General features: G+C 36.7%; 6 protein-coding genes across 6 annotated transcripts; 1 reads left to right on the top strand and 5 right to left on the bottom strand.

Moving 5' to 3' along the window:
- The first annotated feature begins 1,208 nt into the window (after nt 1-1,208).
- Nucleotides 1,209-7,122, top strand: LOC108979877 (protein S-acyltransferase 10-like). Its single transcript, XM_018950644.2, has 11 exons — nt 1,209-1,537; nt 1,743-1,857; nt 2,829-2,903; nt 3,028-3,099; nt 3,229-3,366; nt 3,723-3,756; nt 4,445-4,554; nt 5,269-5,355; nt 5,614-5,697; nt 6,534-6,599; nt 6,761-7,122. Exons 1-11 carry the CDS (start codon nt 1,441-1,443, stop codon nt 6,933-6,935), a joined length of 1,053 nt encoding a protein of 350 aa, XP_018806189.2. The 5' UTR covers nt 1,209-1,440; the 3' UTR covers nt 6,936-7,122.
- A 1,809-nt stretch (nt 7,123-8,931) lies between these two features.
- On the bottom strand, nt 8,932-12,264 carry LOC108979878 (lysine histidine transporter-like 8). The gene is made up of 5 exons (XM_018950645.2): nt 11,790-12,264; nt 11,557-11,693; nt 10,878-11,302; nt 9,976-10,107; nt 8,932-9,691 (listed from the first exon to the last, which is right to left on the bottom strand). Exons 1-5 carry the CDS (start codon nt 12,203-12,205, stop codon nt 9,203-9,205), a joined length of 1,599 nt encoding a protein of 532 aa, XP_018806190.1. The 5' UTR covers nt 12,206-12,264; the 3' UTR covers nt 8,932-9,202.
- Nucleotides 12,265-13,164: 900 nt separating this feature from the next.
- Nucleotides 13,165-17,865, bottom strand: LOC108979873. The gene is made up of 7 exons (XM_018950637.2): nt 17,644-17,865; nt 17,271-17,403; nt 14,833-14,936; nt 14,583-14,754; nt 14,282-14,422; nt 14,091-14,179; nt 13,165-13,977 (listed from the first exon to the last, which is right to left on the bottom strand). Exons 1-7 carry the CDS (start codon nt 17,733-17,735, stop codon nt 13,371-13,373), a joined length of 1,338 nt encoding a protein of 445 aa, XP_018806182.1. The 5' UTR covers nt 17,736-17,865; the 3' UTR covers nt 13,165-13,370.
- Nucleotides 17,866-17,896: 31 nt separating this feature from the next.
- Nucleotides 17,897-19,731, bottom strand: LOC108979876. Its single transcript, XM_018950643.2, has 2 exons — nt 18,824-19,731; nt 17,897-18,042 (listed from the first exon to the last, which is right to left on the bottom strand). The coding sequence occupies exons 1-2, from the start codon at nt 19,722-19,724 to the stop codon at nt 17,897-17,899; spliced, it is 1,047 nt and encodes a 348-aa protein (XP_018806188.2). The 5' UTR covers nt 19,725-19,731.
- A 2,539-nt stretch (nt 19,732-22,270) lies between these two features.
- Nucleotides 22,271-23,777, bottom strand: LOC108979874. The gene has a single exon (XM_018950641.2). It carries the CDS (start codon nt 23,159-23,161, stop codon nt 22,271-22,273), a length of 891 nt encoding a protein of 296 aa, XP_018806186.2. The 5' UTR covers nt 23,162-23,777.
- A 1,128-nt stretch (nt 23,778-24,905) lies between these two features.
- LOC108979875 lies at nt 24,906-25,968 on the bottom strand. Its single transcript, XM_035695494.1, has one exon. It carries the CDS (start codon nt 25,933-25,935, stop codon nt 25,015-25,017), a length of 921 nt encoding a protein of 306 aa, XP_035551387.1. The 5' UTR covers nt 25,936-25,968; the 3' UTR covers nt 24,906-25,014.
- Nucleotides 25,969-27,172: the final 1,204 nt, after the last annotated feature.

Raw genomic sequence — 27,172 nt, 5'->3', positions numbered from 1 at the left:
CTTTATCTCAATGATCCCATCTTCCTACAAGCCTACAACTAGAGCTTAAGATCACAATTTTTTTAAGATGTATTTCAATTTTAGAAACTTGAAATTATTTTAGAAACATTGATATTCATTCAATTTATTTGACAATTTTTAATATTTTTAGATTAATTTGTTTTATCTTGAATTATTGGTTGCAAATAAAAAGTTGCTAATTAGACCTTAGAATTTTGTAACTTTATTAGATGTCATTGTATTTTATGTTTTATGCTTTAACTTTTAAGTTTAGTTTTTTTATTATGTATTTAATTATTTTTTATTAAATTAGGCAAAACAAGAAATATTATATACATATATAAAAAATTATACATACATACATACAAGAAAGAGATGATGGAAGGATGAGCCTGACCGGCAAACACGTTATTGGGTTGAACAACCGGTCTGGCCCGTCTTTTGTTGGTTGAAATTAAATGGAAGCAGCTTCTTGTCTCATCTAACAGTCATCCAACTATATTATCTGACCGTCAAAGTCAACGTATCCGTCTATACATCATCTCATACCTTAACATGAATCAACTTTAAAAACCCATACCACATTTTAAAGAAAATTATATTAAGGTTGTGTTTGGATGTTGAAATGAGTTGAGTTGAGTTGAGTTGAGATGATAAAATATTGTTAGAATATTATTTTTTAATATTATTATTATTTTAAAATTTGAAAAAGTTGAATTGTTTATTATATTTTGTATTGGAATTTGAAAAAATTGTAATGATGAGTTGAGATGAGTTGAGATTATTTTGAGATCCAAACGAAGCCTAATCAACGTATCTGTCTATACATCAACTCATACCTAGAGATTTGTTTTCTCTTTTCAGTTTTAGGAAATAATAATATATTAATTATTATATCTGTGTATTTCTTATTTTAATTTAAGAGAAGAGTTATAGTTACAAAAAAAAAATTATAAATCACGTGATTTTATATAATATATTAGATTTTTTATAATAAAAATAATTTTATAATTTAAAATTTTATATAAAATTTTATAAATTTATTTTTAGAAAAAATCTTAATTTAAATAATAAAAAAAAAATTCCAAAAAACGCTCATCCGGTGGCGAATGGGTAGGATAGGGAGCCCATGGGCCGGGTCGATGCTAAGGGGTTCATATTTCGTTATTTAACGTTTTCTATAGAAAGACCGACAAACGGAGTTTTTTAGGCACCATATTGCGCTTCGGTGGTAAGCAAACAGGACAGATATATCCACAGCTCCGTCTTCAGCTCTCTCTCACAAACCTACTGGTAGTCCGTAGCAGTGATTGCTCTAGCCAGTTAGGTGCTTTACCGTCAATTTTCTCGAGAAAAGTTTTTTTCCCCAAAGAGGCGAACTTTCTAGGCAGAAGAAGCAAGTTACTAGATGTTTCGGATATAACTCTCTTGCTTTTCTTAATGATGATGATGGTGGGTATTTGCCGCCCCGTCCGAGATACATGGGATCAAGCTATGGACCGATGCTACCGTCTCTTTCCTTGTCTTTCCGATCCCGGTGTGTATACTCCGATTCTCTGTCATTTTCTCTACATTTTCAAAAAATAGTAGTAGTAATAATAATAATAATAAGACCAGCATATTTTTTCAAAAAACTAAATGATAAAAATAAAAACGACACGCCACGAGTGTATGTATACATCTTTTAAATTTCTCCGGGGTTTTTCTTTAATGGGTTCTGATGTTTGTGAGCTGGCTTTCAGCACGGAGATCTTCGCTCGGTCTGAAATTGGCGCTGGTGACTTTGCATCTGGTGTACGCCGGCATTCTCTTTCTATTTGATGGAGATTTAATAGAAAGGACAAAAAGCGAACCCTGGTATGTTAGTGCCTCTTCCCTCAAACAAATTTGGAATTGGGTCTTTAAGATCTCGTCTAGTAAAAAAAAGTTATCTTAGTTTAAGTCCATGTTAGTGTATCATTTCACAAAACTGTATCTAGCTCATAAACTATATTTAGTAAAAATAATAATTAATAAAGAAATTGGGGCTTGCTAGAATGTATGCTTTTTGGCAATTAGTGCTGCTACTTACTGAAAGGAAAGAACATTGAAACGTCTGAAGTGCGCTTACTAAATCTAAAACCCGGTGGGTTGCTGTGCTAGTCTCCCTGGGGTTTAGGTTCCATCGGTGAGTCCTAAGGGCTCTGCCGTTGGGCGGTTCCTGTCATAAAAATATTCAAATGTAGATAATTACTACAAGTATTGTTGAAAATGAATCTCCTGGGGATTGTTTAACGTGAGCTATGAAAAAACTGGGTTTCTCTAAAATGAGAGTAGAATGTCATAACTTGTGTAACGAATAGCCAAAAGTTAGGATCTGATCGAAGAGCCACTCTAGGAACCAGAGTTGCTGCTTGGCTGATGTTAGGAATTAGTTTTGGTCAGCAAGTTCAAGCAGGTAACTTGTTGTCATTTGATCAATTTTAGCCTAATTAGTTGAAATTTCTATCACCTCCTTGGACTTTACATGCTTCTATCTCCACATTCTGCTATTGAACATTCCCAGATTCACATCCCATCTGCAGCGTTCATTTTAACATCCCAGTCTCGGGTTAAAAGAAGGAACTGTAATTTAGCATTGCTCTTTCTCAATAATAACGTAATTTTCAAGATTTGACTGTTAATGATATTATGAATATGCCAAAGTGCTATGCTATATGAATAAAATATCTTATTACTTATCAAAACAAAAATGAATATGCCAAAGTGATTCATCATCATTTTCAAAATGGTTTTATGCTGATTTCTATTATTTCTTTAACCTTCGTAATAATTTCTTTGTTTTCCAGGTACACTGCTTTATATTTGTTGTTGTTCTTTGCTACACTGGTTCAATACTTTATTACTTCTGGTTCTTCCCCTGGGTAAATATCAATCCTAATGTATTGCCTCAAGACTGAGATTTGGGTTGTGCTTAGAACACATGATCTCTCTAGTTTATTTTTAGTCTAACACGATTTTCTTTGTTTCTCTTCATATTTTTTTTAGATACGTAATTGATGCAATGAGAGCTGTTACTGAGAAAATTCCAATAATTCAAAAGACACCAGTAACCTCAAAGTAAGCAATAATTTGATTTCTATACTAAGGGTTTACCATTAAAGACATTAAAGACAAGGATCAAATTAGTGAAGTTTACATTTAATACCATCTTCTTATTTATTTTATTTGAACAATGGTTAAGCAAAGACAACCTGCTTCAAGCAAAAATGGAAGCTTGGTTATTACCATGGATGGAAGTCAGTTGGAAAGAAATCTTCTAGGAAATAACACAACATCATGGTCGAAGTTGATTATGGACATGTATCCCCCTGGAACATCTGCTAGGTAGGTAACTTTTTTATAGTTTTCCGTAGAATATTTATTGTATTTATTGGTGATACCTCTCTCAAGAACTTATTTTGTACGTGCATATTTATATGTGAAAACTACATTGAGGGGGTATTAAAGGGACAAGATTTTGTTCTAACTTTTGTGAATTTTCGATTGAAACTTGTTAACTAGAGGACAAGGATAAACTCTGTCCTGTCTTCCACATTAACTAATACCAGTAAGTTTTTGGTTCAATGCCCATTAGTTTCATTTCAATATGGAATTATTTTAGCAAATACAGAAAGGGAAGCTGAATTTGACAATTTTCAAAATACACACTGTTACTAACTGCTTCCTCTTGACTCTTGCAGAAATTGGACTTGCCCTTACTGTAATGTTGAGCAGGTAATACCATCAATTGTTTACATCTATTGCCAACTTCTAGAGTGCTTGTTCTTCTAACTATGCTGCATCTTTAACCTTATGTTTGAGTTTTTCTTTTTTATCTTTTATGGTTTCATTAGATGTCATGATAAATGCTTATGAGTTAGCACCAAAGCATGGGAACCTATCCTTTCTAAACCATCATTATTGATAGACTAGGCCAAACCTTAACACAATTGATCTTCTAACACAATGGAAAACGTGATTGATTCTTCAGACTTGTTTTCTATCACTAAAACATACCTTTTTTTCTCCTTTCAACCCCTGCATCTTTTATAGATTAATTAGGAACGTCACATATATCATATCATCAAGGAAGTTTATGGATATCATTTAGTAAACTCTGATCAGCATGGAAGGTGCTTGAGAAGCTTTGGCTACTTTTCATTGGATGTTCATGGTAAAATAGATTCTAGCAGTAGAAGTGTTGGAACTGTGGGAGATAAGTTCCAACCCTCAGCTGCTTAGATTTTACTTTTTAGACGGCTTATGTATCAAAACAGTAGCATTTATTGTCTCTGTTTCCTCACATATGGTTACTGAAGTGGATATGGATTTTGTTATTAACTAGCTTATGTTTTGTGTATACTACTATGCTCTCTGTTCACGTTTTGATCTAGATTTTGGTGATTATTTATTCTGTATGCAGCCTCCACGGGCTAAGCATTGTCATGACTGTGACAAATGCGTTCTTCAGTTTGATCATCATTGCGTTTGGCTTGGAACATGCATTGGCCAGGGTAATCATTGCCGATTTTGGTGAGTTTATTACTTTGCGATATGTTGTTGATACATAATTTTCCCTAGCATGAATTGCGATTTTGTAATATTTTAGTATCTGTTTCTTGTGCTCTTTCTGAAGAGTTATAATATGCTAAGATATTGTGCTTTTTGATGAGTTTGGAAATGCACATTTCAGTGAGTCTTTGTCTTTAGATCGTTAACGTTCTGAGACATTAGCTATCGTTCTTTTTCTATGATATTTAGAAGGTTATACACTAGACAGTATGTGTGTATATGTAGTTTTCAAACCTGAAAGTTCTTTTATCTCAGTGGTAAGATAAAAGAACAACGAGGCATCCTTTGAGCTAGGCGGCTTGTCAAAATCTGAACTTAATTTGATTTGAAGTTACTTTCTTACTACATTGCAGTCTGATTTTGTTTGAGCATGGCGGTTTACTTGATCATTGAGAATATAAAGCTTTCCACAAGTCTGTCAAATTAATATTTATTTCCCACTTAGGGCTCTGCAATTCAACCTTCCATGAAAGATTGTAAATTATATAAACTTATCAACAAAAAAAAAAAAAAGATTGTAAATTATATAAACACCTTACTCAATTTTGCTTACGTGCCTATGAAATATATTTTTGCAAGCTAAGAACCTCTCTGCTTTACTCAATTTTGTTTACATGCATTTCTAATATGGTTTCCTAGCTAAGAGCCTCTCTGCTTTTTGTCTGAAAACCTTAGGTGGTACATTTGCGAAGAGACAGCACTTTGCCTCTGGACTGGCATTTTGTACATTACCTACCTGAAGGCTAATATATCAAGGGCTTGGTATGCATATTTTTGTTTTGGGGTTCTTATTTGATGATAAAGTTTGGGTTTGGTTGGTATCCAACTCTTGATGGAATTAATATCTATGGTGGTGTACTGTTAAGAATCCACCAAGAGAGGAAAACGGGAAGTGGAGAAATTGGTCAGTTAGTTGTGACAGTGGTGGTACTGGTGTTTGTTGTTGTGACAATTTAGTCAGACATCAGTCGTCAACATTTAGTTCCTTCGAGTAATTATGTTGAAAGGTGTATTTTTCAGGTGGAAGGATGCAATCATGATAGTGCTGTTGATTACTTTGTCAATCTCCCTCATCTTTCTGCTTCTCCTACTACTATTTCACAGGTAAGAGTTGAGTATGTATACTACCATAGTTATTTCTGCATCAAATTTCTTATGTTCATAACTTTGCCTCCTGTGCCTGCCCATGGTTACTATCTAGAGTAGGTGATTCTTTTAAATTTATAATTCTTTAACCTTTTTGTTTTTAATCTAATGCCTTTCATTGAGATGCTTTCATAAGTTTAGTTTTGCTTGTGGACTTGGTGTTAGGTTTCATCATTCATAATATAGAAGAAAACGATCACATCCTACATTTTTTTGTGAAGTTGGACTGGTTCCATATTTTGCTATACTTATGTTTTGCTGAGGGCCTGTGCTCCCCCTGGATTAGTTGGGACTTTGTTCCCCCAATAAAGAAAAAAGATTGGAAACATTGAGGAAGCCGACTTAACAAACATAATCCAGGACCAAAAGAGCCGAGCAAATGCTTTGTTTATGAAAACATTGTGCAGGCTAGGCAATCTGTGACCTGAGAATTAGATGCAAAGGACGAGCGTCTTTTCCCCAGCCCCTACTGGCTTTCAAAGAAAATGAACAAATGCAACTAATTACTGACCAAGCCATTAGTCCTGAGTCCAATACAGTTGGCTTGTTGTGTTACTTCCATGATTAGTGTAAATTGATTTGAAGTGTTGTTTGTTGTGACAAACCTGAGGTGTCAGAGAAGGCAATTTCCAGAAATCTTGGCCAGAGTACATGGATGAATATGTATATATCTGTGAAATTTTAAAAGTACTGTATTCTTTTGCAATGATGAGTAGCTGTAGGTGTTGATGATATTAAACACCCATAATGATTTTTAGCTCAAGTCTTCTGGTTTGGACTTTGATTTGATGCAGTTATCTTATTTTGACAAATCAGACTACCTATGAACTCGTGAGACGTAGACGCATCCCGTATCTAAGGTTGGTTGATTCCTTGTGGTTTTAGATGCTAGAACAAGATAATAAAAAGGCAAATAAGTATGTGGTTACAGGTTGTAGACATCAAAGGCAGATAATAAGACATTTGTTACACATCTTCAATTTCTTGGCTTGCTCAGTACTTGATAGTTAATAATCTGCAGGGGTATTCCTGAAAGAATTTATCCTTTTAGCAAAGGAATTTGCAGAAATTTGTATGACTTCTGCTGCGTTCGAAGCAGCATATTCATCAAGGAATCGCTACCCACACAGCAGGAGATTGAAGAAAAGTCAAGGCCCTACACGTGCTACGATGTTGTGACCTGTCGTTGCTGCTGACCTTTGCTTACATTCATCCCCTGCAGATTTATATACTCTGATTAAGAAATATGATTGCATATCCCATTTGTTTGATTCTCAAGCTGTTTGTTTGTTGGATTTTAGATTGCACTTTTTTGCCGGGTTTGTAGGCTTTGTAGTAGAGGGGTATTTGAGGTGAGATGGTTGGAGATGATTATGATATTCACTCTTATCTAATCCCAATTAAACAGTCGACATGATTTTCCACATGAAAAAGGTTGAAAACCATCCCCATATTTTTGTCAAGTGAAATTTCTAGTCAAAGACCCCAATTGTCTCCAACTAGAAAAGATGATTGTCAAAGACCGTTTAATGCCGAAGCCTGAATCATGTCTTCCTTTCTGACGTTTGACAATGGAGGTTTTAGCTTTAGAAAAAAATGTTCTTCCCTCTAGAAGATGTGTATCGAGGAGTGTGAATGTGATACGTCGTTTTCTTGTTCTCTCTTCTAAGAAAAAAACCATCAAGCAATCTATCTGCATCTAATTATAGTTAGCATCATCTCTAACTATCAAAATCAATCATTTACTATCTCAAATTTACAGTTTTTTTTCACGTGATTCGAAATTCTAATAATGCCTTCACTATATAATTTGGCGAACAAGTCAAATAAAGCATTAAGCATCGTGATACATGCACGGATAAAAAGCATATATAAATGAAAAAACGGAGGGTAAAATAGTACATTCATTGTTCTAATTAAGCAATAATAAGAATGAAAAACACTTTTCTTTTTTTTTAATGAAGAATAATAACATATTAAAAAAAAAAAAATGATGATGTCGGCCACTTCCTAAGCCACCCAAGGGTTTATTGTGGCCACGTGGGTAAATATATAATAATTTGTTAATCTTACATCACAGGTATTCTAAATAATAAATATTCCATCAAGATCTAATACGTTAGTGGACAAAGGGTTTTCGGTGGCCACGTGGGTAAATATATAATTTTTTTAAATTTGCATCAAGGGTACTCTAAATAATTCATTTAATTATTTCATCAAGATCTAATACTTATTCCAAAATTTTAAACTGATGAGAATATGTAAATTTTATATTTATTTTATATCTTAACACTCTTCTTCACACTTAGATCAAACTCCTCTTCAATAAATAAGCACAACAAGTATAATATTTAATTAAATAAAATAGTGTATAGAATCGGGATTCAAATTCAAGACCTGACTCTGATACCATGTAAAAATTTCACAAGAGGAATAAATTACAGCAAGAAATCTTCACATTTCATTACTTAGATTGTAATAAATATATACATGTTTGTATGAGTAATTACAATAGTCTAAGATATCAAATTATTAATCCTAGTAAATTAGAAATGAAGCTATACTGAATATAATTTATTTATTTTTTCCTTTAAAAGAAGGAAAAGAAAATCACTCATACATCCCGTTAAGAAGTGATCCCTTTCATTGATTACAAAGAAAAGGTTAGAATCAACTCAGAATTTTCAGATGCTATTCATTCAAAAATAGTGTGCCCCGAAGAGCCGCTGGCATCCAATACGAACTGTCCAACTCACGACTTTAAGAAGCAAATGTACGGTACTTAGTTAGAGGCATGTCAATGTCATCAAGGAATTTCGGTGCATTTTTAGCCGAGTAATGCTACTCATCATCTTAATTTTTATCATCCTCTCATCATAAGATGATGTGTCATTAAATGATTAGAGATTATTTATTATATTTCACTTATAAATTTATCATCTAATGTCACATCATGAAATGATGGAAGGATGATCAAAATTAAGATGATGAATAGATTTTTTCTTTTTAGCCTTTGTGGTCCATTGCATGTAATACACAACTCTACAAACTATTAAGATCTCCCTACCGTCAATCATAAATGAGAGCCCCAAGCCTAACACCGGATGACTGCTTAGGATTGGGCTATTAAATGAGAGATAAAACTTCTTGAAAAATTCGGACAATCGAGAGAGAGAGAGAGAGAGTGAGAGATGTAGGTAAGAGTTCTAGTGCTTACAAATTGAGTTTCATTACAAACGCCTTGAGAATTCTATATTTTCCTAAGACACAAAAAGAAATGACGTCATTTCACCATTTCCTTGGATATATGCAGCCATGCAACATCGAATCACAACTTACATATACAATATCCCAAACAAGAAAGAAAAAAGAAAGAAGAAGAAAACAATTAAATAGGTATATGTGTCTGGCTTCGATCGCCTTGATGATTGGGATTCTCTAGGGGATTTGAAACGCTAGCTTATTAGTGAGGCTTGAAGAAACTGGCTTCAATACCAGTGTCAATCACAACATAAACCCCAGCAGCAATCAATATACCACTTAGACCCATACCCAACACCCCTAGTACCCAATTCAACCACCACATTCCGCTGTACATTTTAGGCTTCTTTATCTTGAGCCACATGAAGCATGGGTACGCCAATGTCACGGGCAGTGCTAGGCCTCCAATCAATCCTGCAAGGCTTCCCAAGAATGGAATCGCTACCGCCACGAAGAAGCACCCATACCCAAACATTGCCCGGAAAACTGCGCGTAGCCACCATGGGCATGGCTCTTTCTTTCTAATTGTGTACTTGGACTCCATGTCATCAAACATTGGCATGGCATAGATTTGGAATGAGCTTACTGCATTCACTATGACAAACAGGCTGGTTAGGCCTAGCACAGACTGTGACACATCTTGTGAATGGAATGCGTAGAGTGCTGTAAGCATTCCTCCATTTTCTGGGATCTGTTCAGAAACAAATTCTCTTTCTTTAAATAAACATAACATGTAATCTGAAACAATTTACATTAATGGATTTATGATGCTTTAACTTTAGAAGTTCCTCTATACACCATACTTTATCCCACTTCTATCACCTTGTGCTGATGAAACATTGTCTACCAATCATTAAAACATCTCATGATAGCGAATTCAATAGTTAACATCAACACAATAGGATAAAGAGTGAGGTATGAGCAATATATAGCATCCTCCTTAGTCATTTTGGTTTATGAGATGTGCTTATATACCTTCTGGCCATAAGCCCAATAGCCACCAATTGCAAGAGGAAACAAGCAGGCAGCTATCATTGTATAGGAAACCTTGACTCCTTTCCACATTGGTACTCTCGAGGGATGCTTCTCATCTGATGGCATAGTGGCCTGCAACACACCAATATCGAGATTTTAATTATGTGAGCATACAGTAACATGCAAGTGGGAAAATAGCACCTATTGTTAAGGGGCTACAAGAGCAAATGTCTTTTACTGATCTCATGTTATCAAAGACCAAGCCAATGACAAAGATCTACCTAAAAATTTGACAATTTGGGGAAGTACTGTATACAGAGCGACAAATGATCAGATAAAGGATTTATGGTAGGTCAAGATGACTACGTGCCTCTACTTTTTTCCGTTCTAATCAACATTTCCTATCTTTCGAAGAAAAATAAATAAGAGTATAGATCGAGAGTTAATGTGAAAACTTGAAGACTGATCATCACTTCATTTAATTGGCTGCTATCAGACAAACTAAGGGTCAAGATGACTACATGCCTCTTCTTCTTTTTCCATTCTAGTTAACAGTTGCTTTCTTTCAAAGAAAAATAAATAAGAGAAAGTAAAATGTGAAACGTACTACGTAGACTGTTAACTTCATTGCCTGCTATCAGACAAACGAGGACGGAATAGGTAGGAAAGCCTTTTCTGACAACAAAAAGCATAGACCTGTCTATACTTTACACACAAGCTAGTATCATGAAAAACTTTGGAGGATTCTAGAGCCAAGTTTTGAGCAAAGTGGCTAGGAACTTTGTGAGTGTATGCGCTAATTAAGCTCAGTATTAAATCCCTTGCATTTTATTCTTCGTACTTATCTCGAAAACTTAAAATAGCATGCATATATATGATCAGGGAATTAACCATGTACGTACCTGAATCTCAAGGATAAGATTGTGGCCCCTGAAAGCAAAAGCAATGATCCCAAGTGCATTAAGCACATCAAAAATATGTTCGATCTGGGTTTTTCCCCTAACAGGATTATAGGACACCCCAGGAAGCCTGCCCTCTGCCACGGATACAACCCATATCATCGTGCAATATGCGACCGCAGTGACGGCCCCGATCAATGACACACCAGCTATGGAGTTCAAGTTCGGCAGCTGTGATAGCAACACGGCTGCGCACGTAAACACCAAGTACCATTCGACGCTGGTTAGCGGCTGGGAGCATGTTGGCCCGCACACAATCTGGTAGAATTGTTTAGAGGTTGATCCACCAATAATGATTAAAGCCACACATGTACCACCAGAGAGATACATGATTGGAAACATAGCCAGCAACTTTCCTAGCTTGTCCCCTGTTTAATTGGATATATTGCAAAAGTACCAATAGTTAATACATCTAGACTAATAATCAGAGAAAAGAAAACATAGAGCAATTATAGGAGCTTTTAAGTGTGCTAGAATATCATGTCAACTGGAAACAACAAGAGTGGGAGGTTAAGATGATATTATCTCCTAGGCTTAAGCTTCTGTGTGGTGTGTGGCAAAAGGCTTAAAGTGATGGTCCTAAATACCCCTTAACGAGCGATGTAAGAACATTTATGCATACCGAAGGTGACACAAGAAAGTTGGAGGTATCGGCAGTAGCGCATCCCAGTTTCAGTCGATTCATGGAGCTGGACGAGTAACCATAGGGTGTATAGCTGCCAGACAAATGCTAGAGTCAAACCTATTATTCCCCATGTCCTGAAAAAGCAATCACAAAAATACATAGTTGAAAACCAATATTGAATAAGAAGCCAATGAGAGTTCAGTTCTATTTTTGAGGTTTTAGTGGTTTACCAGCCAAGGATTGTGAAGGCCACAGGAAGCACAAGAGCCTGGACTCCAATCCCAGAACAAAGAGTGTGAAAAGCAGCATAGTATTGATTACCATTTCTTGACTCAGTGATTGGTAGCCAAGCGTCCTGAGGATCAAGCTTGGTCATCCTGAGAGCCTTCCTCATTGGGCTTCCAAGGGGAGTAATAAACCTGGGAGTCAAAGATAGCCTGGGGGTCCTTGGCGTTTTGGGTGTCTTATTTCGAGGCGCCTCTGCTGCATGCTCCTCATGAAGCAGCGGCGACCTTGACAAAGAAGGTGAGTGGAACTGAGAGGGTGGACATGATACAGGCGGCGTCGACACAAGCGGGGGTGTTGGTGCAACTGATCCTTTTCTCGGCGTTAATGGTGCCGATCTAATCTCATTCTGCTCGCTCATTTTGCCTGTCCTCCCTTTCGGCTCTCTCCCTCGATCTTGCACTAAAAACTACTCGGCCTAACACGTTATATACATATATATATATAGGTAGGTGGGGGTTCAAGGAAAGTAAAAGTAGATGGACTTTGTGATCAATAGTAATGGATGGGTGTGTAAAGAGAGGTTCGTTTCAGATCGCTTTTGAGGACCAGGTTGAGAGAAACTGTTAACTAAAATATTTATTTAAGGTATTGTTTGACGGAAAATTGTGGCTGGCTATTTGTCTGAACTATTGGAAAAATATCAGAAAGTTCCTCGTGGGTTGGAATTTTTTTTAAAGCTATGTGGCATGTGTTAAGTTCATATTATACGATGGTCAATATAATAACACTCCTGAAGCGGAAGGGAGGGCATGCAAGAGGGGGTGATAATTTATTCAAGAAATTTCCTTTCCAACACCAAAAGAGTGCACCTTTTTTTGGTGGAGTTTGCATATTTGTCAAAATATGTGTGTTCTGTTTTCATGACTCCAAAAGTGACGAGTCTGGTCAGCAATCGGAACGTAACACTAACGTTGGAACTTGGGTGGTAGAAAAACAAGGCCAATGTAAAAGCAATGAATTCTGACAAACTCTAGTTTTTTTGACGAATTCACCTGTACCAATTAAATAAAACTGGTGGATTTGATTGAGCATTGTAATCCTCGTTAAAACGACATAACATATAAATAGATATATATATATATATATTTATATATATGGGGTGTCAACTAAACAGGATAAGGTGGAGTCGAGTCCAAGGCTGTGGGGCTTCAAGTTGTTTTCCTGCTAAATTTCAGTCCTCTTCAAAAGACAAATAATGAGCGATCACAGAGAGATTATCTTCTCTTTTTTTCCAATTGGTTGTTGGGTTGTTGGGTTAGGGTTGTTGAGGTTTCTCTGTTAAAGAATTGCATAATATTATTATACAGCACAACAAAATTAAAAGAATAACATAATATTTGCATTTTATATGACACTAAAGTTGACAAAATGACACATTCCCTTTCCCCAAGGACAGTGTATACGAAAAATAATCCGGACATAGGTGTTTGTTTCTATACGATAGGATGATAACATGCATAGACCATATGTATGTATATGAATTATAAAAGCCAACAAAATTGATAGAGCCAAGCAATCTGCGTTTAAGGTAGTGATTTGCGATTCTTCAGTGCTTCGAAGTGAGCGGCGAGTGTATCGTAATCTGGTAATTTGGGATGAACACGATGAGCTGAAACTTGTTTATCATGATATGATGGATCTGGCGGTGGGGGCTGCTTGGGTGGCGGATAAATGCCACTAGGAGGTTCTTCTGTCTCTATTTCTTCATCACAGTCGGATTCATCAAACTTCATGTCTGAATGGACAGAAGGTGTATTGTAGCTATGCCTCCTATAAACATTGCCACCATTCACATTGGTAGCCCGTGTTCCCTCACGGCTTATATAATGTGACCTTCCGAACCACTGAGAATCATATATGTGAGTTAGCTGATGACCCATATTCTGTGAATTGACTGTGGAAAGGTCATTCGGCATGAAGTAACCAGTAGATTTGCCTGAAAGGGTGTCAAATCCATGGTCTGAAGTATTCAACTTATTATCAAGACCAGATGCTTGAGTAGCTTGATTGAAGTCTCTGTCCGCCAAATAGACAGCAGCTTGTGCAGCAGCAATTGCTTTCTTGGCAGATTCTGCAGCTGCTTCAGCAGCTGACGCAGTGTCCTCATAATGCATATTGCCATTTTGGCGGCTACATGTTGATCCAGGTAAATAACCAGAAGAAAATATCAAAAAAATGAAGAAACAACAGTTTAACTCAAGTCTTTTATGGTGAATTGGAGCTGAATAGATTGGATGACTTACCTGGTAATTGTCTTATTTGGCTCAGCAGACTGAGTTGGTCCAGGCTTCACAGGTAGACTGGTAGCACTAACGAAAGTGTTTGGTCCTTCCTGATCAGTGAAAGAAAACACGGATTTTGAAGAGGACAAAAAAATTCTTGGCTGTCAAAAATTGTGTCAGTCTATGTCAGAGAGAGAGTAAGAGCAACTTACTATACGCTCTTCCAAAGGCTTGAGAAGCTCCAACTCGGATTCCGTTGTATCCCACTGAATCTGGTATTCCTTCGCTATTTCCTTCATGACTTTCAACTTTGCTTCACCGGTAGGGGTTCTTACAGAGAGCTTGTCGATTAACTATAAGAAATTGGAAAAACAGAAGTTATTAGAATGAGTAACAATCAGACCTTTGAGAGAAAAGAAAACTAGTATCTGACTCGAATATAAGCCATTCAATGAGGCAATATATAAATCTTGTTGTATAAGATATGGCTAATAAAAGGAAGATGGTAGTTACCATGCGGTTTACACCACCATCAGGTCGCAGATCAGTAGCTGCAGATACAAAATCTTTCCCATATTTTTTCTCAAAAATATTCCTAATTGCCATTAGTTCTGGAATCTCTGAGCACCTTGGAGCAGCAAATATTAAGCTAGCAATCCCTTCTTTCAGATCTGCTGGGCATTGCCTGGAATAATTGGGACCCAGATCAGAATTACATGTATTCAAGCCTAACAAAGTAATAAATATTTATCAATTCTTTCACCTTTGCTTTGCAATGATAGTAAGTCTGGCCACAACTAATTCACAGAAGAGTTCAATGACCTCATTTGCAGCAAGAACATTCTGTTCTCTGATGACATGCTCAACCTACAAAACAACAAAAAGTCATTGGTACTTGAAAATTTTTGTCACATTGTGCGGAAAATATAATTACACCTAACATTGAAATTTATTATATTCTATTCTTGGATGCCAAATCCTTAATTACAAATTCCATATTTAATCACGATTCACAATTATGAGCCAAAAAATTTGGCTTCCACCATTGAAGAAAGTAGTAGCAAATGGGGGAAAAAGAAGGACATTGAAGGAGGGTTCCAAGCCTTCAATAACATGATTTTTTCATTTTTCGGACTTGAGTAATTGGAAATTTTATTAATAAATATGAAAGGTATGCACCAAGTACAGAGAAAACAATAACATAAAATTTTAAAAACAGAACATAAGAATAGCATATCGACAAATAGCTAATTTGTTGGATCAGTAAAAGCAAGCTCAAGGGGCAACCGAGTATACATGATGTGTACAAGAGAAAGCAACCATACAAAAACTAAAGATAACAAAAATTGAGCACAATTAAATTTTGTGCTATTGTGTACAAGGGTTATTGCCTGTCCTTATTACCAATAAGATTTTGTTTACCAGTAAAAAAAACAAAAATAGAGCACAAAAATATGCAAAAGTATAAACATCAAGCATTAATAAAACATCAGTCAAAAAGTGACTTCAGAAAGCAAAGTTGTAAACCCAAACTCGTATTCTCAGTCCTTGAAATTTTTGGCATTTTATTCACTCCAACTGCATCACAATAAACATGGGAGGAGGCCACTCTCCAAATAGCATTAAGATCGTTCCAACCAAACTTTCTTTTCCAACATGTCAAAAGCTCCGTCACCCACCCATATGGGCATAATCCAGTCAACTCCAAACATCTTAAGAAACAAACACCAAAAATCTGTTGCAATATCACAATGGAGACTTACATGATAAGCAGTTTCCCCATTTCTCTTATACATAAGACATCACTATCACTACAATATGATGCTTGCGCTGATTTTACCAAGTAAGGATTTTTTGTAAGGATGCAGTCCAGTGACCCCCGTTGGAGCTTTAGACCTCCAATTGCTCTTCCAAGGGAAAGCAAAGTCAACTTTAGGAAGCAGCAATCAGTGAAAATGATTTAACCTCAAAAGATCATCTCTTCGAGGGGACCAAAAAAACCTTATCTTGAATTCCACTACTTCTCTGAATATAATATAAAGCATTGAAAAAAAAAAGATACAGAGTTAACCACCCAATCATGTACCGATTGGAAAAATTGAAATCCCTATAAGCCTCATTACTCTGTAAATACAGATCTGGGGTGTTAGTTAGGATCTCTTTATATGATATAAAAAGCAAAACAAACCGTCTATTTAAATATGAACTTCCAATGTTTGCAAAGACAGTAAAGCATAAGCTATACTATAACCGACACAATCCAATATGCCATTGACGAAATTCTTGGCAGATGTAATAGAAAACAAATTTGGTAAGGGAAAGCATAACTTAGAGTTAGCAGTAAGGTGAGCTTGATACACATTCTGTTTTCAAAACAAGCAAATCAAAGAAGTTTGATTGTAAGAGTTAAAACACATCGAATTTGATGACATGTTTAGTTATGCAACTTAATTTGGGGAAGCCCATCCTCCTACCAACAATTTCTGTGATTTCTGTTTCAAGGCATTGATAGAAGAGCATCAAAGACACAGTCACTCTGAACGCATTAAAGTAAAAAGGTAATTCTAGAAAAAGAAACAGGATCCATTTTGCTTCACTTACTACCTTACAAAGATGTTGTTATGTCAAACCAACAAAGGCAGCAGGCTCAATTCATATCCAATTCCAAAAATCACCAGCTAGTACAAACCAAATTCCCAAACACAATAAGAGAGTTTGACCCAAACAAGCCAAGACAGGGCCAAGGAGAGAAATTCAACAATAGCTCAATTCCTTTTCAAAGTTTTTTTTTTTTTTTTTTGATAAGTAAATAAGTATCTTTATTGAATAGAATGAAACTAGGCAATGCCCAACAATAGCTCGATCCCTTTTTCAAAGCTTAAAAGACAAATGTTAATTCCTCAAATGGCTCTCTCATTATGTTTCAGATTTACAGCTTCAGCATCCATAAATTACAATGTTGACAGCGGCCCAAGGGAACGTGATCATAAATTCACCAGCAATATGATAGCACCAACCTCAATTCAACAATACACGATAAACAAGATACTACGAAACCCCAAAGCCAAAATAACATCAATGCGCACTACAGTGGAAAAACCCACAAATGGTTATCCACAAATGTATTTTTAAAACAATCGGTTTGTTTCATTTGGAAGTTCAATGTCATGCCCAAAATAGAAAGTGAAGATGAAAAATTACCCGGATGCGAGCAGTGGCATCTTGACCAGACTGTAGAAGCAACGCAATGTCTCGCCGCATCTGCTTCACCACCACCTGTCTCTTGTTCCTCAGCAGCTTGATCCTCGCCACCGCCATCTTCGCTGCTGTCTTGCTGTTTATAACCCCCCAAATTCACTTTCCATTTTATTCCAAAGGAAAAAGAAAGAAGAAAGACTGGAAATACTACCCTCTGCTCCATTCGGTTGCCAAGAGACTCATTACCCAGAATCAATCACAGAAAAGAAAAAAACTTGTGTACATTTGCTTGGCAGCCAAACAAAAAGAATGCGATCAACAGGGGAAAGAAAGCCAGAAAAGAAAAGCAGAAGGGGTAAGAGAAAGAGGAAAGTACCATTTGGAGGAGTTGAAGCCCCGGCGGAAGAGAGAGAGGCTGAGCTTCATGAGATTCCTGGCGTGGGTCGTGGCTACACTTGCGACTGTCATAGCGTGTGAGACAGAGTGAGAGCCAGACAATGGTATTTTATTTTGAAGCCTTTTGAAGAAGAGGCAACGGTCGCCTGTGTTGGGGAAGTATCTAAATGGGGTTCTTGATCGGATGGTCCCATTCGGAGTGGCCCACTGAAGGCACCGACTACTCTTTTTAATTAATTAAGGTTTGATTTTCCTGAGTTATCTATGGTATGGTATGGGTATGTATCTGGTTGGTGTAGAAGGCAAGGCAAACATATAGCCGTTGGGAGATTTGACTTCACTTGTGCTAGAAGAGTGGAGGAGCCGATGATCCTGATTCCTGTGCCAGAATCCGATGTCATAATTTAATACAGATAAAGGTTTTACAAAGGAATGCGAAATGAGCGTCATTTAAGGTTAGAATAACACTAGATATAGTTATGAGTTATACAAATCTCACACATTCTTTTTAAAAAAGAGTAAAATCTATTATTAAAAATTTAATTTTTTTTATATAAATTTTATATTTACTCCTTTTTTAATAAAAGAAATGTATAATATTTATATATATTTATGATCGTAAATATCATTTCTCTTAAACGAGTCATACACTTCTTCTCTCTTATATTTAGCCCAATAATATTCGTCAACAGATCGGATTGAGTTTTAACTTGATAGGGTTAACCTGACTAATAGGCCCAAACAGGTTCCGAAACAAAATAAGCCCAACTGACTGAAAATCCAGAAACCTACAAAACTGAACACTCGACCCACACTGCACAACAGATGTAGTAATAACTAATAAGGTCGAATTCTTGGCCACATAAACATGCCAGGAGAGACAAAAGGTGTATGCAGATGCAGTCTAGACTGTTAAAAGTGTGCAAGAGACCCTGCACATTTTTTCCCAAAACTTTCCCAATAGATTTTCAGGTCCCAATGAGCAATTGGTAAAATATGGAACAATGTACTATATACATTCTAATTACATTAGACAATGGAAAATGGAAAGGTGAAAACCCTCTGTGGATGAAACAAATTTCTGTAAGAGATCTAGTGAGAAATTATATTCAGGAGCAAGACTCTTGTTCGGATCAAGTGCCTGAACAAGCATTCCAAACCTTTCTCAATGCCTTCCATGCCAACATCTAAGGCATCCAACCTAATCTGTGCAGATTGAATCTTTTGTGCCTTGATGATCATATCTTCGCTTGAATTTTGCAACAAGAGGTTGCCGAGTGATATGTCCGCGCTTTCCAATTCATTCATGGCCGGTTGCTCTTTACGTGTTGCTTCACCTTTCTGCACCAGTTTGGAAACCAATTTCCACCTGCTAGGCTTTGGTTTCAATATTGGCAGAGAAAGTAATACAAAGAGGGAGTGAAAGATCGAAACAGTAGTCAAACTTGTTTCTCTAAGGACTCTAACCACTGCCGCGAGGTGATCATCTAGAGCTAACATGGGAGAGTCCTCGAATTGGTTATCCATTAATGGCTTCAAGTTGGATGCTAGAGAGTTTGCAATCTCCTTTTTCATCTTTCTTCTCGAGCAACTATAAGCAGTGAAAATACTTTCAATGCTCAAGTGATCTCCCACCTTTCTTCTGCGAAGAGCAGATTGAAGTTCTCGAATGGAAGCCTGCATTAATAGAATGGCATCCCTGGTGTTGCCACATACATCCAAGTATCCCAAGCAGCTTTCCAACAAGTTATTGACAAATTTCTGGTGCTGATTTTGGGCAAGAGCTTGTTGGGTCAATGGCAAATTAAGAAGATCCTCTATGCATCTGTACAACTCACTTAGAAGGGATAGACCATTAAGGCATATGGTTGTTTCCACCTTTGACGATGATGATGATGAAGTAGTACTACTTGATGCCTCCCAAGATTTAAGCTTGTTTAACTCTTCTTCAACCCTGAGTGTGCTGGGATGAGATCTAGCCGGCAAGCTAATAGATCGAACACTATAGCGTTTAGATGGTGGTTTGGGGGAGAAAGCTGCAGCCATGGTTGCTCTCTTCATCTCACAGAAAACGTTGCAATTTAAAGTTGGATTTAAGGAGTCCTATGATTCATAATCAGGTATTTATACCAAGTCATTTAGGGAATTTGGGAATGGGCAAACGAATCTTAGGTCCTGTAATGACAATGTGATCAACATGTGGAGGCATTGTGGGGGCTTTCTCGATGGCGTAGGTTATGCTGTCACGTCTTTCAATCAACAAAAAAAAAAAAAAAAACACTCCTTTTTTAATACAAAACATTTGGGGTCATCTGGGTGCGGTGCATCTCATCATTGGGGGGTTTTATTTTGCACCGAGGACTAGATTCATTGAGCTTTTCCTCTTCCAAGCACCACCGCCACCGTCACCACATCACCACGGTTCAATATTCATGGAAGTTGGTGGCCATTAAAGAAGCTCAGCCAGCCGGCCAAAGTTATCTGAATAGGGATAGGGATCAGAACTTTGGGCCTGCAGAAATCAAGATCCTGAAACTTATGGACGGTGGTTTAAACAAGAAATTTATATGTTATTAAACTATAGGTGCACGAGTGGCATGTTCCCCCCGAGGTTAGCAACCTGCCAATGTAAGATATCTGTTTAGTACTTGATATTGATATTATTAGGTACACATCACATGTTTTACTCGAAATTTGTACAGAATCGATGCATTTCATCTGAATTTTATCATTAAAATTTAGGATACAGAGTAGTATTGCTCTATTTTAAAGGTACAGTACTGATTTCTCTCATTAATAAAAATAATACGAATAATAATTTATATTTTCACAATATTCAATATTTATTAAAATTAACCCAGAAAAAAATTTTATTTTAATAATCATTCCTCTGAGCTTAACCCGCTCTCCATTCCTCAAAAAAAAAAAAAAATTGCGCTTTAGCTAATCTTTAAGCACTTCTAAGTCAGGTGATTGAGGTACACATTCCAAGCTTTACAGATTAATATAAAAAATACTGATTTAATTACACAGAATATAAAATAAATGTAATTATTATTACTTATATATAGCATATATAAAAACGACTTTGTTAATTTTCGGCACAAGATATGATAGAATCTGATGATGCCGTACGTAAAGGATAATCAAGAAATAATAATAATAATAATTGAGTTTTACAAAATAATAATAATAATAATTGAGACTTTAAACTTAACTCTGGTCGACATACGTGTAATTTTCTTAATAGCCTGTTCCATGTTTCCTTTTGGCTGGTTACACGTGGAGGAGGACAAACCTATGGAGATTTTCGAAAACCGTACACTAAAATAAAAAATAATTGAGAATTTTTTAAAAATTAAAAAAAAAAAATTAATTGAGACTTTAAGCTTAAGCTATGTCAAGTTCATTAATAAACCTTGGTCTTGTTTGTATTCATAATGCATCTTAATTCATCTCAATTCATCTCGTCTCTTCATTATAATTTTTTTAAATTCTTATATAAAATATAATAAACAATTCAACTTTTTAAATTTCAAAACAACTTTTCTAAATTTCCATACAAAATATAATAAATAATTTAACTTTTATTCTATTATTCACAATCCATCTCAACCCATTTCAATTCATCTCTAAATCCAAACCACTCCTAAGTCGATTAATGAATGTCATAGGAGAATTATTAATTCATTATGTCATCAAGTAATATAAATGATAAAGATGTGCACTAATCCATGTTACCCATTTTGAAGTGGAATTGCTTATGGGAAATAAAACAGGCTATAGTCTTTTTCACTAGACTACTTAACATCATATCAACTCGAAGAAATGGGACAACCTTATTAGCATTTCATAAAGGGCACATTTAAAGTGCAATCTTCGGAATTTAAACACAAGTTGCTCATGTTCAATTAATCCGGAGCATTCAAGTGCATGTCTTTTCATTTCTACATTCACTCATTTTAATCATTGATGTCTCTCTCTCTCTCTCTCTAAATATATCCATCTTGCACCATTTTGTGAGTGATATTAAATGTATTGCCAAGTTGTTCTTTATTTTTGGAGGCTTTTTATTTATCCTTTGGCTTCTTTTTTTTGGGTTGGTGTTAGTTCTGTAGCATTACTCTCTTTTAATTCTTTCACACGTGATTTTTTAATGAAGGTTAAAGTTCCACCTGTATTTGATGTATAAAGAGAAGTACATACACTCAACCTGATCTATCTGCTGTCTTCTCGAGGTCCAAAAGATTATATAAAGAGCCTGTGGAGTCTTTAGTTGAGGACCATGTTCATGGGACATAGGACCAGGGGATTTACATATTGTAGCCTTTCCTGATTTCTCAACGCAAGTAATTAAATAAAATATGACTGATTTGAGATTAAAAAAAAAAAAAAGAGGAGGAAATTGACGCCAGAAGCAGAATCAGTTGCTATGAACTTGACATCTAATTAGAGCTTAAATTTTCTGTTCGTATTCATTCTATAACAATCGCTACACATGTACACATAGTTTTTGAATAGGAAAATGTGAATCCTTTGGCAGATCCTCTAAAAAAAATGGACGCCTTCCAGGATTTGGAGGATGAAAAATGACTTTTGATAATGCTCTATTGAGAAATTATGTTCAGAAGAGAGGCTCTTGTTTTGATCAAACGCCTAAACACACACCCCAAACCATTCTCCAAATCTTCAATGCTAATCACCAAATCCTTCAACCTTCTGTGTGCACTTTGTGTCTTCTCAGTATCTGACTCTTTACTTGAAGCATCTCTGCGTAGGGTGCCGACTGCAGCATCAACATCTTGCATCTGATTCACTTTCTCTTGCTTCTCTTCGCATGCTGTTGCACCTTTGTGCATCATCTTTGAGACCAGTGACCACCCAGTTGGCTTCGGCTTTGGCTTTGACACTGGCGTTGCGCAGAAGAGCAAGAGGGATTGAAAGATAGAAACATTCATTGCACAAACTTGTCTAAGAACCCGAATCACCACAGACAGGGGATGATCTAGATCCAAGGCAGGTGATGCCCCAAATTTGTTTTCCATTTGCTTTAAAGCAGTGATCAGTTTCTTGGCATCCTTCTTCATTTTCTTCCTGAAGCAAGTGTAGTTGTTGATGCTGCTTTCAATGCTTGAATCTCCCTTTCTTCTCCGGAGTGCAGATTGAAGAGCTTGAACGTGTTCTCTAATTTGCAATGTGGCCTCCCTTGTAATGCCACAGATATCCAAAAGCCTTACAGAACCATCCAACAATTCCTCGACGTATTTCTCATGTTGATGTTGGGAAAGGACTTGTTGGGTCGATGTCATTTTGAGAAGATCATCCATGCAATTGTACAAATCGTCTAGACCAACAAGACCATGTGAAATCGACTCGGATGTTGATGTAGATGTTGCCTCCCATATTCTGAGCTTGTTCAGCTCTTCCTCGAGTCTGAGAGTGCAGGGATGAGATATGGAAGGCAAGCTAATAGATCGAACATGATATTTACCAGCCATGGCTGCTCTTGTTAATGTTTTCAGTGAATTAAAGCTCAACTTTGAGGTGCTTCTACCAATTCTATAATTCTCTATATATATAGGAACGTGCACAGAGATGAGAAAGAGACAGGACTGTTCACTTCAATGTGATCAGCATGTGGTGCCAGAGTTGGCCTTTCCCATTGTATTCGGTTCCCGACATGGCTTCAATAATTTGTTCATTATTTAGGCCAGGGAAGTTGTGAAATGGGTAATGAGTTGAACTACTATTTTGTCATTTTGTGTGTTTGCGATGCAAGAAAGAGGCATTACTCATCACCCACTCTGCCTCCCCTGCAGCCACATTGCACTCCATGTTTAAAGTACAAAAATTGAAGCTGCCTCACCTCCAAAGATGTGCCTTGTCTGGGCTGTCTCGACTGGAAGAACTTTGCTCCGACAATGTATTAAAGAAAAGCTTTAGGGAAATCGAGATCCAGATCTGTGGAGATTAAGAAAATGTAAAACTGATGGTTTTATGGATAATGATTAGACTTCAAAGATCGGCATATAATATAATAAATCATAGGTCAATCATCAGTACAGAACTTTCTATTCTATATTGTGTATACACGAGTGGCATGTAGTGCTTTTGCCTCCATTGTCTTTGGCTAATGCTCTTTGATTTATCGAAAAGTTCGCATGATTTTATTTCTTGTCTTCGTTGTTCTCAGTAATCAAAAGCTAAGCAAAGGTAGGACACGTATCATACTGGATATGGTTACGCGTGTGGTACTGATAATCTTTGGATATTATGGGAATCAGAGCACCATGATTTGGCATGTGACTGCTGGGACATAAGGTAGGACACGTATCATACTGGATATGGTTACGCGTGTGGTACTGATAATCTTTGGATATTATAGGAATCAGAGCACCATGATTTGGCATGTGACTGCTGGGACATTGTGGCAGATTTACAGAACAAACAAAAATATGATGTGGCATGCAGAGTTGAAGCATGCAAAGAGACACCCATTTTGCCTTTTTATGCAGAGAATCATGAATTGAAGCATTAATGGCTGAAAGATGATATCTTTAAATCTATTTTTTCAATGGCAAAGACAAAACATTTATGGAACTCATCTTGGTAATGGCTGAAACATAATATATTACTGTGGGCATCAACAGAGTCTGCAAGCATGAATGTGCTTTTGCTGCTCTTCCATAATTCTTGGTGCATCAAGTTCTATCAGGGTCTTAACAGTAATGTAGTTAAGACAGCTTGCCAAAGCAAAGCAAATCTCATTTCCTTGACGGCTCTGAGGCTTAGTACCTATGACACAAGGGCTGTGCTGCGCATCAGTCGGAAGCCGCAACACACCCTTCATAAATTAATTTTTTTTTTTTTTTTCACCCCAGCACGTTAGGTGTGCTGGGGCTTCTTCACACGGTAGTGTGTGAAGAAGATTTATTCATGACACAATTACAAAAACTGTTTTGGATCATTTTGAAGGTGTCCCTATTACCAGCTCCCAGAAAGTGATTACACGGTACTACTATAAAACATTTTGCGTTTTATCTGAGCACAGCTATTAGAATAAGGGAAATTTTCATTCCTCTACAGATTTTCATACTTCTAACTTCCATAAATACTTGTTATGATTGGATGCTAAAGATGAGAGTTTTGAATTTATGCAGATCTTGCACATGCAGATCAGTAACAAAGGTAAAAATAAGGAAGAGAAATGCAAAAAATTGAATGAAAAGAGAGTAATTTGTTCTCCAAATACTTCTCTATTACTGTAATTTCTCACAGAAATTGGGTTTGGAAAGTGTGGAACAATGAATATGGCCATTCTGAGATATTTACAAAAATTTTGATAGCATCCTTAATGAGCAAGGATGTTCAAGAAAGATACTCTATTTCGGACGAAACTCCTAAATATACAATCTAATCCGTCCTCGATGTCTTCAAGACTAAGATGGAGTGTCTCCAACTTCCTTTGCGCCAGTTGAACGTCAGCCTTGGCGTCATCATTATGTCTTAGATGCCTATGGAGGGAAGAAAGAGCAAGGTCAACACATCCCACCACATTGATAATCTTCTGTTCTTTCTCGGAAGGCAATAATCTCAGGCACTTTAATCTTGAAGTCAACGAACACCGTCCATCTGTCTTCATCCTGGGAACGGACAGGAACAATAAAAGAGATTGGAAAATGGAGATGGAGATTGCGCTTGCCTCTTTTAGAACTCTGACCACGATTGATAGATGGTGATCAAAATGTAAGAGTACTGGAGCGGAATCAACTCTGTTTCCCATTCGCTTCAATGCTTTAAGGCACTTAGCAATGTCCTTTTTCACGTTCTTTCTAAAGCGCATGTAAGCATGAATATCACTTTCAATTCTTGAATCTACACCCTTTCTACGTAAAGCCGACTGCAGGGATTGGACATGTTCCTTAATTGTACAGACAATATTCCTTGAAGTGTCGCATGTGTCCAGCAATGTGAGTGAACCGTCTAGAACTTCTTCCACCAACTTTCCATTTTCATGGCGCAGAAGAGCTTGTTGAGTGAGAGGAGAGTGAATGAGTTCCTCCAGACAACTAAACAACTCAGCAAGGCCAGCTAGACTAGGTTGAATAGTCTCAGTTTTGAATGGGATCGTCGTTGAAGATGACGAAATTTGACAGGACTTTAGGCGGTTTAGTATTGATTCGAGTCTAACAGAACAAGGGTGTAGTCTAGAGGGCAAGCTAATTGACCTAATAGGCTGATGCACACCATGCAGTTCAGATGAGGCTGCCATATTTCACTTGTGTTCAAATGCAGGCAAATCCCGATGCTTGAAAGACTATCATTGTACATTGAACCTCTATTTATAAGAAGAGAATGAGGGAAGCTATGGCTAGATAGGCTCAGATTTGAAATGCAGCAACCACAGGGCGCATGCATGTGCTAGCAATGTGGGTCACCCTACCTTTCAGATACTGCTGTAACGTTTTCCGCCAACAATCTGCGACCCTCATTTCATTCTTTAATGGTGTTTGGCCATGAAACAGGCAACAATCTGCATGGTCATGAGACGGTCATAATATGACTTTGGTTAGAATTTGGTTTTCTTTCTGAAAATGTAGGCATGCATTGGTGCTGTGTGCTTCCTTGCCTCACCAATCATCACCACCACCACCATTCTCTCAAACATAATTTAGTGCTGATTGTTGGAATCGTGTCATTGGAAATAAAGAATCTCGTGCTGTTTGCCCCCTTGCCTCCCCAATCATCACCAGATCGAACCATTCTCTTTAATAAGATTTAGTATTATTTATCCTTTGATATTTGCATTTGTAAGAAAGAAGTTCAATTTTCATAGCAAAAGTCTGTAAGTCATGTGTTATTACAGTGAACCGCAGACAGCCATCCACTAAAAAATATTTTCTAGCTAGCTCGAAATAAGATGCCACGTTACTATGAATCTATCTTCGGCCAAGAATCTAGTCCTAAATTCTAATAACAGTGTTGTTGGTGTCCTTGGGAGACGTGGAAGCATTAGCCAGTAGATATATTTTATGGAAAAAACTGTTTTGCCTCACAAGTTGTACCGTTTAATTTGACTGCTTGATAATTTTATTTTATTTTTATTTAATGATTAAAGAAGTGATTTTAAGTATATTGAAGTTTTTTTTATTTTTTTTTAAATATTAAATATATTTAAAAAAAAGCCAAAAAATAACAAGCGGTGAACAGTAGCCCGACTCATATTTTATACGTTGAAATTGATGTTGGCCTAATACAAACAACTACTGCAGAAAATATGTAGGGTTTGCAGCTAGCTTGTTTGGAAGATATGTGAGATCATCGAGGCGCAAAACTTCATACTAAAACGCACGTTAGCCGGCGCCTGATCAGATGCTCATTCTATATCGGCCATGACTTGATGATTCTCCTAATTGTCCTCTACAATTTTCTGTATGAAAACAAGTTATAAACAAGCAGTTGATTGCGCTTGAAAGTACATGGAATTCATTCTCCTTGGCAGGCAGAAA

This window comes from Juglans regia, chromosome 11, assembly GCF_001411555.2.
Source record: "Juglans regia cultivar Chandler chromosome 11, Walnut 2.0, whole genome shotgun sequence".
Classification (NCBI taxonomy): Eukaryota; Viridiplantae; Streptophyta; class Magnoliopsida; order Fagales; family Juglandaceae; genus Juglans; species Juglans regia.
This window is presented reverse-complemented; position numbering and strand designations above follow the sequence as displayed.

Bases quoted from the DNA above. Each gene is read 5' to 3' on its own strand.
- LOC108979873 (XM_018950637.2), bottom strand. From the start codon at position 17,735: ATGACAGTCGCAAGTGTAGCCACGACCCACGCCAGGAATCTCATGAAG. The intron at 17,404-17,643 runs GTACTTTCCTCT...GGTTATAAACAG, and splicing joins GGCTTCAACTCCTCCAAATG to CAAGACAGCAGCGAAGATGG. The intron at 14,423-14,582 runs GTAACTACCATC...AATTTCTTATAG, and splicing joins ATGGTGGTGTAAACCGCATG to TTAATCGACAAGCTCTCTGT.
- LOC108979877 (XM_018950644.2), top strand. From the start codon at position 1,441: ATGATGATGATGGTGGGTATTTGCCGCCCCGTCCGAGATACATGGGAT. The intron at 3,100-3,228 runs GTAAGCAATAAT...GGTTAAGCAAAG, and splicing joins AAGACACCAGTAACCTCAAA to ACAACCTGCTTCAAGCAAAA. The intron at 5,356-5,613 runs GTATGCATATTT...TGTATTTTTCAG, and splicing joins GCTAATATATCAAGGGCTTG to GTGGAAGGATGCAATCATGA.
- LOC108979875 (XM_035695494.1), bottom strand. From the start codon at position 25,935: ATGGCAGCCTCATCTGAACTGCATGGTGTGCATCAGCCTATTAGGTCA.
- LOC108979876 (XM_018950643.2), bottom strand. From the start codon at position 19,724: ATGAAGAGAGCAACCATGGCTGCAGCTTTCTCCCCCAAACCACCATCT. The intron at 18,043-18,823 runs GTTTGGAATGCT...ATTCTGGCACAG, and splicing joins CATGGAAGGCATTGAGAAAG to GAATCAGGATCATCGGCTCC.
- LOC108979874 (XM_018950641.2), bottom strand. From the start codon at position 23,161: ATGGCTGGTAAATATCATGTTCGATCTATTAGCTTGCCTTCCATATCT.
- LOC108979878 (XM_018950645.2), bottom strand. From the start codon at position 12,205: ATGAGCGAGCAGAATGAGATTAGATCGGCACCATTAACGCCGAGAAAA. The intron at 11,694-11,789 runs GTAAACCACTAA...TTGCTTTTTCAG, and splicing joins GCCTTCACAATCCTTGGCTG to GACATGGGGAATAATAGGTT. The intron at 11,303-11,556 runs GTATGCATAAAT...CCAATTAAACAG, and splicing joins ACTTTCTTGTGTCACCTTCG to GGGACAAGCTAGGAAAGTTG.